Source organism: Uranotaenia lowii, chromosome 1 (assembly GCF_029784155.1).
Source record: "Uranotaenia lowii strain MFRU-FL chromosome 1, ASM2978415v1, whole genome shotgun sequence".
NCBI classification, from domain to species: Eukaryota; Metazoa; Arthropoda; class Insecta; order Diptera; family Culicidae; genus Uranotaenia; species Uranotaenia lowii.
The window spans coordinates 108,194,578-108,205,346 of NC_073691.1; the positions used below are offsets into that span (position 1 = coordinate 108,194,578).

Consider the following 10,769-nt stretch of genomic DNA (forward strand, 5'->3'; position numbering starts at 1 on the left):
ACACCTACACAGTAAATGAAAATTACCGAGTTCGGTAATTTGTTTTACAGAACGTATTCTGTAATTTGAAAATTTTCGGTAATTGATTAATCTGACGTCTAGTTTTTACCGAGTTCGGTAAACCGGTTCTTGATTTACCGATGTTCGTTAATATTTATGTAAACAAATCACTTTGCCGTAAATTTTCGGTAAAAAAACACCGAAAACTGTAAACCAGTGTCGATGTCATCGCAAACGTCAAATTTCGAGCGTCCGTTTCTGGCAGCTTTGAGTGCAACTGTCTCTTTCTGATAACCGCGATGTACTACCGTGTGCTGGAGCGGGATGCTAAAAATAACAACCGTGGCCGTTTTAGTCTGTACTCGATTCTTTCGCCTGACATTTTCTTGTTTTCGGACATGTTATTCGTTTCGGTCATCGCGCGCCGGTTTTTGAGGCGAGAAAAAAAAATATGTTTATTCGATGCGTATTTCGCTTGAAACTCCATTGATTGTTCAAGGATTCGTCAGTCAGTAACACGTAATACTATTTGTGTTCCGGTGTGGAGGTGATTCTGTTTCCTGTTTAGAAAAAAAAAGCAAATTTGAAGTCTTCCGATGTGTTTCGGCCAATTCAACCGTGATGTCTGTCTGAGGTAACGCACAGAAATCAGCTGACAACAGACAATTCCACTTTTGCCAAGAAGTGTGTGGGCGGGAGCCCGAGCAATCAAGAAGGATGAGGTTATGGAGTTCCTGCTGTCAAAGACTTGTGTCCGGAGGTGAGAAAAATGGTAATCGAATAACAATCATTCCACCAAATATTTGCTTTATCTTTTCGAGTTGGAAACCTAATTTATTCGTTTATTTTCAGGTTTTACTATTTGCATCGGATGTGAAAAAAAGTTCTGAACGGACTGCCTGTTTCCGGAAAACGATCGTCTTGTCGTTTGGGGTTGCTATTCGCAAGAAAAATCCGGACCCGAAATAGCGGTGGCTAATGGATTCAGGTTCAAATTGAGCACCTTTCCTTCGCCTGGGATAATCATCTTTTTGGATTAGGATAGTGTTCCGTATGATGAGCCAGCGTGAAGGATTAAATTTCGAATGCAGCCGATGCACTGATGGATCCAGAAAAGTGAAAACAAATCATCTCGACGTGAGTAGCTCAAAACTTAGGTAAATTCCTGGAAAAAAAAACTCAAAACTTACCACTGAAACGCGCAGAACGCCCTTTAATCTGTATATTTCCTAAAACAAAATTTATTTGAATTTTCCCTCTGACGAGTTTATCATGTTTCACTGATTTTTTATTTCATTTTTTTTTGGTTTGGATAAAAAATTGAAAGGATCTGATTCGTGTGAAAAATTCATTCGACCCGGTTGGTTTTACGGGATTGCTCGATGTTGAAAAGAATTCAAGTACAAAAATGAAGATTTCAGGTCTTCCATATTTTTTTTGCTTGTTTTGATGTTTCCCTCGTTTACAGGAGCTTCTACAGATCGGAAGTATCTCTACCGAGGGCTCACATTGCAAGGACCATCTCAGCAGCAGCCAGCAGTAGAATTAGGCCACGTTCAGATATAGTACGCTTGAAAATCGGACAGCGTTCGAAACTTGTAAGTACTTTTGAAAGAACAACAAATAAAAATGAATGTGAAAGAAAATATTCTTAAATGTTTTCAGGTTTTTCAATTTCTATAGAAAAGGTTTCCAGATAGTTTTATTTGACTGATTGTAAGGTAAGTTGAAAACTTCCAATGCCTACATGTTTCGAATGAAATTGAATACCTACCCATTATTTTCATATTAATAATTATCTCTCTTCATTTGATACTACAATAGTTCTAACCAAGAGATTTTTTTAATAGAGATTTTGGTGATTTCGAGAATCTAAAATTTTAAACAGAAATGTCGTCTGGAAAGAGATTTTTTGTCTAAAACTAAAATATCTTATTTGGTTTTCAAATCTAAAATTTGAAGCACAGCTTGAAATTCCCAAAATGTTAACCAGAATCAATCTGATCGGAAATCAGCAACACACAAATAAATTTACAAAACAATATTTAATCTTTAATTAAAATTTAAAAAACAGTAATTAATCTTTATTTTTTCAGTAATCATTCAAAAATGAAGCACTGATCCTGTGCGTTGGTTGGTTCTGGAATAATGAAAAGCGAAAGGAAAAGTTCAGGTGGTGCGGTGTTAAACGGTGGATAACTGAACACTAATTGGAAATGAAATTTCAAAAGTGAGAAGTCTAAAATGGGATTTAATATGACAAAGATTATTACATATTTATTTATGTTTCAATTTTCAGAGTACCGTGAGGCGTTGATTCTACGGCATTCAGCGAACATTATCTTAAAAATTATAGAATTGGTAGTGCTGGCATGCGTGCAACAAAGATGGTATTATTATGTGGCATGTGATTATATGATAGAAGAATAAATATTAAATTGAGAGTTTGTAAATATATTCCAAACTATTTTCTGAATATAACTATTTCATATGGTTGAGCTTTTAAAACATTGTGCGGTTAGTGCTTTTGTTCTTTATTATTCGGATTATCATAAATAAAACGTATCAATTGCGGTCATAGATTAAATTAATAATTAAATAACAAAAAATATGAACTTCAGTGGATTTACATAAAATGATTAATTAATAACTTGAAAATGTTAATGACTTTTGGTGAGGTTTAGTTTTGTCTAACTTTATTAGGATTCTGCGAACCAGTTGCATTGCAGCTTTAGTATTCGAATGATAATTTGGATATATGATTTTTTTAAATTAAAAACAATTAGATAGTAAACACTAAACAGCATGTCTGTTAAGAAATGTTGTGAGGCGTTAACAATATATGTATATTAATTTAATTCCTATTTTATATTTTTTAGCTACAGTCAATTTGAATTCATTGATTTTCACAATTCTCAATAAGGCATGGATCCCGATGGGAAGGTCGAAATCCTGAATTACCGATGTGGTTTATTTCGCACAGCACGAACTTCGATGTGAGATAACACGAGTCGATTCCAGAAAGTGCTCCATGCAAAAAAAAACGTCGTTTTAACTGAGCCTCTATTGCTCATCAGAATGGATATGTTTCGCTTGTAGTGTCGTCTGAAAATGCCAATAATATTTACTGAAAACTGTCAAACGTTCGTAAATGTTTACCGAACATCGTAAAACATTCGGTAATTTCTGTTTTGGTGCACGGCGTCATCTCGCGTAATAATCTGTGCATCATAAACTCAAATTATCGAATATTTTACGGTGTTCGGTTAAAACTCCTAAATTTGGCAGTTTTCGGTTAATATTACTGGTATTTTCAGACGACACTACAAGCGAAACATATCCATTCTGATGAGCATTAGAGGCTCAGTCAAAACGACGTTATTTTAGCATGGAGCACTTTCTCGAATCGACTCGTGTTATCTCACATCAAAGTTCGTTATTTCGGTAAAAATAAAAAATACCCATTTTTCGGTAAAAAATACCGATTTTTCGGTAAATATTACCGAATTTTCGGTAGTAATTACAGACATATCGGTAAAAATCACCGGATTTTTGGTAAATATTACCGAACTTTTTGAAGTTGTCTGGTAAAATTTACCGGTAATTCGGTAGTAATTACAGATATTTCGGTAAACTTTACAGATTGTTCGGTAAATATTACCGATATTTTACAGTTTTTTCGGTAAAAATGATCCATATTTCGATTATAATTACGGTATTCCGGTAAAAATTTTAGGGATTTCGGTAAAAATTTTAGGGATTTCGGTAAAAATTTTAGGGATTTCGGTTAGAGTTTTAGGTATTTCGGTAATAATTACAGGTGTTTCGGTGAACTGTACCGGTTGCTCGGTTCATATAACCGAGCTTTATAGTTTTTTGGTTAAAAATGACCGACCTTTCGGTAATAATTAAAGACATTTCGGTTCAACAATACCGGTTTTCGGTAATATAACGAGCTGTCATGTTAACAACTGTCAATATTTTGACAGATGATCTGCCGAGTTTTGGTTATTTTTTACCGAAAAAGGTCCGTAATATTTGACAGCTGTCACTCCTCGGCCATGAAAAAATTACCGAACAGTTTAACGAACTCCACATGTTAGGATTTCGGTAAAATAATTACCGAACTCGGTAATTTTCGTTTACTGTGTAAGCAAAACTGCATTTTGTTTTCACCAATTTGATGGTGTCCTGAAAAATCCTGATTTTTTCTTCGCGGTGTCCTGATTTTTGACAAAACGACCTGGCACCTCTGTAAGCGTGGACGGTATGCACTCTAATTCTCCCTGACTCAAATTTGAAGGAAAACAATTCAAAATTCGCCAAAACTGGGGAAACTCAAATTTTGATTAGAACGGCACAACTCAGATATGAATAATAGGGGTTTTCGCGAATTTTGAGTTGTTTTCAATCAGGCATTTTTAAGCAGCATCTGAACGGTCTGAGCCAAAACAACTCAGAATTTTTAAAATTTGAACTCGGTCTGGAAAGGGATTATATTTTTGAAAGAAATAAATAGAAATTTCGGATTCAATTCGTCTAATGAAACAAATGCGTGAATATGTTGTTTGTTTCAATTTCCTGGCATATGCTTGTTTGTTTTGTTGTCAAAAGATGAGGATTGTTGAATTATTGAAGCGATGCCTTCATTTTGCGCTGGACCGACGGAATCGTCTAGCGTAATTTTTTGAATTAAATCCTTAACCGGGCGGGCGAGTGTGACCATACAGCATTTCCAGTTGATCTGAAGCCGACAATGTTGATCCAAATTGTTGCACCGAAGGAAGCAACAGAAAGCAAACGTTCTTCTGCTCTCCGTTTTTCGGGCAGCTGTTCCCGCAGAGCAGGAACCTTTTTTGTGTGGATGTTCTGCTGATGGATGCAGTTCAACAATTTTGACCCGAGTCGAACTTTCAGGCACCATGACACTTGTTACCAGTTCAAATTGGAGGGATATTGCTGTTAAAAACAAGGGCAATTGTTAAAACTATCTAACATTGCAATAAACAAGACTTTTAGTGCTTTTACCTTAAAAATACCGTCGATCACCTCCTCCTTTTTATGTCTTTCAGTTGCAAAATGTTTTTCTTTGTGTTTTCAAATTGCTCTGAGTAGTTTTAATCGGTTTTGCTCGAAAAAGTGCGCGTCTTTGCTAAGTCCCGGGTTTTTAATTTCGCTAGATGAAAACAACTCAAAATTTTGATGGATTCCAACTCAGTTGTTTTCATCTTCATACATGGTGCGATCCATGAACCGAACCCGAATACGAAAATATTGTTACATAACAGTTCCTGTAGTAGTTATAAAACGATTACAGGCAGTGTAAAAAAACGTTTAGAAAATGATATCTGAAACCATAAAAAACATTGCACTTATCTTGAATTCCAAAACGACGGTCTGTTGAATATGGCGTTAAGTTATGTTACTGTTTAAAACTATTAAAACCTATATATGGAGACACTGTTCTAGGAACAGTTAGGGTATGGTTTATAAAACGCTTATGAATAACGTTTTCAGCGCATTGAACTGTTTCTAGAATGAACATATGTAGGCATATTTTGAACGATTTATCAAACCGTTAATCGAACTGTTACGGAAATCGGTGTACGAACCGTTTTAACTAAGATTACTCTTTTTTGATGACCTCATATAACATAAACATTGAAAAAAACTGTAAGATTGTATCGTAAAACTGCTAAGAGACGATTACCTCAAAGCTTTTTTGTACCCTCACCCACACATAGATGAAAATATTTTGGGGACTTTCGGATTTTCATTATTTTATTAATTCAATCTTTAAACTCATCTTCATTGAAATTTTATTGGGTACTTACACAACTTTGAAAAGCTAAGCTGTACTGCAAAATTTTCCGTAGCTCCAGCGCTACGGAATGCAGGGAAGCCACCGGAAGCCTGGTGAACGATTTAGCCGGCGGACCAGGACCCTGAAAAAAACCTTATCATTCCGAGGGCCCCGTTGCTGCTGTACGAAAACTGCTGTCTGTTGGAGATGAAGTTCAGGTGCTAGAATAGAAATAAAATTATTTATTAGAAGGTGCATTAAGTTTTTTGTTAAATTGAGCAATAAAACAAAACACAAATTTTCACCTACCTGAAAAGCGCACGAGTTTCAGCGGTTCTATGTTGGGCAGAAAATCCAATTCCCGGTGTTGTATCATGCTGCCGCAGCTGAATAAGCCCTGCTCGGAACGGACCGACAGTGGGCATCACAACACCGGGAGTCCCGAAACCGAATCCGGTAAATTACCGTGAAGAAAAGTCGTAGAAAAATACGCGACGAGCTTGCGAATTTCCGGCGCAAGAAATAAACAACCGGACAAAAACGACCAGGGATGCCAGGTGCACTGAATTTAAAAAAATTGGAAAATGTTAAACATTTAGGTCAACTAAATTAAATGTTGTTTCGTAGTAAATTATAATGAATCAATTCATTCATTAGCAAAACTATTACACAAAATCGATGATATTATGTCACCTGATTGCATGTTTTCTAGCCTAAATTAAAAATGACCATAGTTCTCGCATTCGTCTTAAAAAACGATTTCTGACGGAATCAGTAATAATTGTTGTTTTCACACCATCGAAACTTCAAGCTCTACCCCTTAACAGAAGAAAAAGCCTAAAATTTGCAACAAGAGCGCAATTGGAATGTTTACTTCCAATTTGATTCCTTTTGACTCGTTGTTTTATTTACATATGATATACTAAATGAAATGTGAAATAATGTGGATTATGTAGAGAATGGCATTTACTGCAATTGATGTTTCATGGAATGTACCGCATTAGGCTTCTTAACAAGCATGTAATAAATATTAATTGAGTCCATGGATTCACAAATAAACTTTCATATTATAATTATCTTGAATAAAGTCACTTAAAGCGTTTGTCTAAAGCATTTGTAAATCAAGTGCTAAACCTCCTTTAGTGTGATGTAATACATATGTAGCATCCAAGTTCAATTATTGTCATTAAAACTACTCTCGAACCGTATCAGAATATAAAAAAAATTAAAATTGTTTTCATCAATCTGTACAAATTTTGTTTACAAAGCCATCTGGCTGCATGCAGGCGTTTCCAAGAGAAACTTCTTTTTTATTAAAGTAGATCTTTTCTAAAAAGTTGTAAAAGTATATAAAAAAATTTTAAGATTTAATAAGTGTGTACTGATTTCTTGCAAAATCATCTGGCATCTTTGATTCGCATTTCGGCCATTTTTGACGTGGGTTTGACAGAAGACATTAACGCTATGGAAAACGGTTCGGGATAATTTTGACGATTCAAAAAAATTTAAAGTTAATCGTGCATACCATTCTTCACCTTTCCGAATACCATTACTTTTCCACACGAACGTTCATTTTTCTTTTTTAACGTTGTCGAAGTAAAGTTTAATATTACAGCTACTTTTACAGAGACCATCACTATTTCTAGAACTGTTGATGTTTCGTATAGACTGTTTAAGCTATAGTTTTTTAGTATGCGGGAAATTATTCAGTCTCTGAATAATCTAAAATTACCGTGTGGGTAACAGTTCGAGATAATTTTTACGATTATTGAAAAATTGAAGTATACCCGCATACTAAAAAACTATATCTAAAACAGTCCATACAATTCATCAACGCTTTCAGAAAGAGTGATTGTCTCTGTTAACGCAGATGTTCTATTAAACTTTACTTCGACAACGATAAGAACAAAACATTAACCTTCATGTGAAAAGGTGATGGCATCCGGATAGGTGATAGAATGGTACAACGATTTCCTGATTTTTTTCTTTAATCGTAAAAATGATCTCAAACCTTTACTCATACCGTCCCTTCTTTCTGACATATGCACGTCAAAAACGAACAAAACGTTGGTCAAAGATGCCAGATGGTTTTGCACGGTACACATTTTGAAATTTCTTTGATATGCGGATACGGAATCTAAAGACTTTATAATATAGCACTGAATATAGTTTCAATGATACTAATTAAACTTTGAAGCTACATATTTTAACACCGCCTGCCTTTATTGACATAATGTAATATAAATATGAGGTAAATAAAAACGTTTTTTTAAGCAATTTCTTTGATAGATTTTTTATGAGGGTCTAAGATGCAAACATGTGACATATAGAAACATAGAATTTACGTTTGCATTGTATATTTATGACATTCTCGATTCAAAGCTTTCATTTGAATTGAACGAAATTTCTGAATTGGATTAATAAATAGTATATTTACATCTTCATAACTTCATTTCGGGACTACATGTTTGAAATCTACCTTTTTCTAAAAGCTACCGATCTTCGTCTATAATTCTTTTTTATTTTAATATTTCCCTTTCTATCTTCCTTTCTTCTCTCACAAAGTGTTAAGTTAAGCAAACAATTGTAAACAACCAACATCGATTTTGGTCCTTAAAACCTAAAGGTATGAGCCGTTTCAAATAAATAAATTGTTTAAAAAAAATATCATTCATTTGTTAGTACACATAGTCATATCCTATATAATCATCTGAAATATATTTATTGAAAATTTCATTTCTCAATATCCGTACAAATTTTGATAAAACATTGAAACTGGCACCACTGTCGCAAACGGTTTCATTCGTTTGTTTTGCTTGCTGCGCCGAGAAATTTTTGCCTCAACCTTGCGCGCCGCAATCAGGCCGCCCGGAAGAAGATGCAGGTTTCGTTCGTGATCCGGGACGCCGAAGAGAAACGACATCAAAATGGAGTCGACGCCCTGCAACTGGTTCCGATCAATGGACGGCTGTACTCGGCTGGGCGCGATGCCATCATCCGGGTGTGGAACTGCACCCAGATCAGCTCCCAGGAACCGTACATCCAGAGCAAGGAACACCTCCACGATTGGGTCAACGATATAGTTTTGTGCTGCGGTGGAAGAAATTGTGAGTTGATTATGCATTAAAAACGAATAAAAAATTAATACTTTCTTTTCTTCTACAGTAATAAGTGCAAGTCGTGACACCACCGTGAAAGTGTGGAATGCCCACAAAGGATTTTGCATGTCGACGCTACGAACTCACCGAGATTACGTTCAGGCACTGGCCTACGCCACGGAAACAGGTGGCTAGCTCCGGTCTGGACAAGGCCATCTTCCTGCTGCAGGAATCCGCACACCGGGGCATTCAAGGAATGCAAGAACCGATGACATTTTTTGTACCAGGTACGTGGAAATTAAAACCATTTTTAAAACAATTTCCTATGATCCCGTTTGTTATATTTTAGGTTACGCTGCCGGAACCCTCAAAGTTTTACTCCGTGCTATGGATTGGTTGGCTCGGAAAGTTCTACAGGACGTGCATGCTGGGCGAAATGAGCAGGCAGCCGGAAAAATATACATTTCGGGCAAGTTTGTGATAAACGTGATTTAATAAAGTGATGAAATTGAAATGATTTTCCATTCTAATCCGAAAAAAATCCATAAGCACTGAACGAAATTTTGCGTTAGTGTGCGTGTGCGTCTTTTAGCTAACGGTTCCTAAAACGGTCTGCAGTCTTCACGGTACAACTTGAGTTCGAAGTGCACGCAAGTTTTTGCACTTACTTGCACACAACTTTCGAGGCGCAAGTTCAACACGCACCCATTTAAACTCACCGCACTCAAAGTGCAGGGTACAAGTTCGAGCTCGTGTTCGAACCCGGGTGCGAACTCGTGTGCGCGCATCCATGTTCAGAATAAAGGAAAAGGGATCTAATGCAGAAAGTGTAAGCGCTTGACCATCTTAGGTAACTTTTTTGTTTCAATTCCAATCATGATGTTGTCTTCGGGTAAAATATTTGTCTTGATTTAGGCTTTGAGAATTAATGAAAAATTTGTTTTTTCTGCATCTTCCGAGCAAAATATTTTTTAATCTCATTCACGCTTGAGGCTCAATCTCAACCCCTTCCGATGGTCAGATTTTGCTTAGTTAAAATAGTGACCTTCTGGTAAGCCAATGATAAATTTAAGTTCGAAGCGGGTTAGATTTACCATGTTTTATTTTTCCTATACTAAGATTAGTAACTCTATTTTTCGCTGTGGTTTGTTAAATCATTTGAAAATGCTAATATTATTATTATCGTAAAGTGATGTTTGAATACGATTTTGTAACGGTTTACTATGATTTTCCCTGAAAAAAAGTCCTATATGCTTATTTTTACAAATGTTATTGTTTATAAATGTTAACTTTTAAACATTTTCATGAATTTCAGTCAGAATCCCAAAGTAAATATGGATTTAATTTTTTTTTTTGAAAGACATATAAAATTGCAAAAATCTGTGAATACTGCATTTTATAACACAGGATTGTAGGGAATATAGTAAGATAATAAGAATAAATATCTCTGAATGAACGATAAATGAACAGCTTGAAGATTGGCAACACTTGTTCATGAGAGCACACTCCGATTCGTGTACTCGGAAATTTTGGTTTTTCCGGAGCGTTCGTTTCAAAAAGAGAGCCTGTGTAGAGTTTTCGTAGAAAACAAGTTGACAGATTCTACATGAGTGTTGAGAGCTTGGAATTCAGTTTACAGACTAATTTTGTGAGCGACGGATCGCGTCAGCCTCGCGCTAATAAAATATTCGGTCGGTTTCGACAAGGATCTGTGACGAAAATATGCTCGAAAAGCTCTGAAATTATAAATTATTCTGTGATTTCGGCAACCTTGGCCATAACTTCTACAATTTCCAACCGATTATGATAAATAAACACTTGAAATCTTTGTTTTATATCAACATTCGAGTTCCGTATAAAACAAACAA

The 10,769-nt window shown here is 35.6% G+C and overlaps 1 protein-coding gene and 1 long non-coding RNA gene across 3 annotated transcripts; one reads left to right on the forward strand and one right to left on the reverse strand.

Moving 5' to 3' along the window:
* Positions 1-5,795: 5,795 nt before the first annotated feature.
* LOC129740336 (uncharacterized) lies at positions 5,796-6,350 on the reverse strand. Its single transcript, XR_008736207.1, has 2 exons — positions 6,113-6,350; positions 5,796-6,024 (listed from the first exon to the last, which is right to left on the reverse strand). It is a non-coding gene; the product is annotated as an uncharacterized LOC129740336 (long non-coding RNA).
* Positions 6,351-8,291: 1,941 nt separating this feature from the next.
* Positions 8,292-9,395, forward strand: LOC129740129 (WD repeat-containing protein 48 homolog). Of its 2 annotated transcripts, XR_008736115.1 has the most exons (3): positions 8,343-8,910; positions 8,969-9,188; positions 9,251-9,395. XR_008736115.1 is itself a non-coding variant. In XM_055731745.1 (2 exons), the coding sequence occupies exons 1-2, from the start codon at positions 8,682-8,684 to the stop codon at positions 9,094-9,096; spliced, it is 357 nt and encodes a 118-aa protein (XP_055587720.1). In that variant the 5' UTR covers positions 8,292-8,681; the 3' UTR covers positions 9,097-9,395. The 2 variants fall into 2 exon arrangements, 1 of the variants encoding a protein (XP_055587720.1); XM_055731745.1 differs by having other exon boundaries at positions 8,292-8,910; positions 8,969-9,395.
* The last annotated feature ends 1,374 nt before the right edge of the window (positions 9,396-10,769 follow it).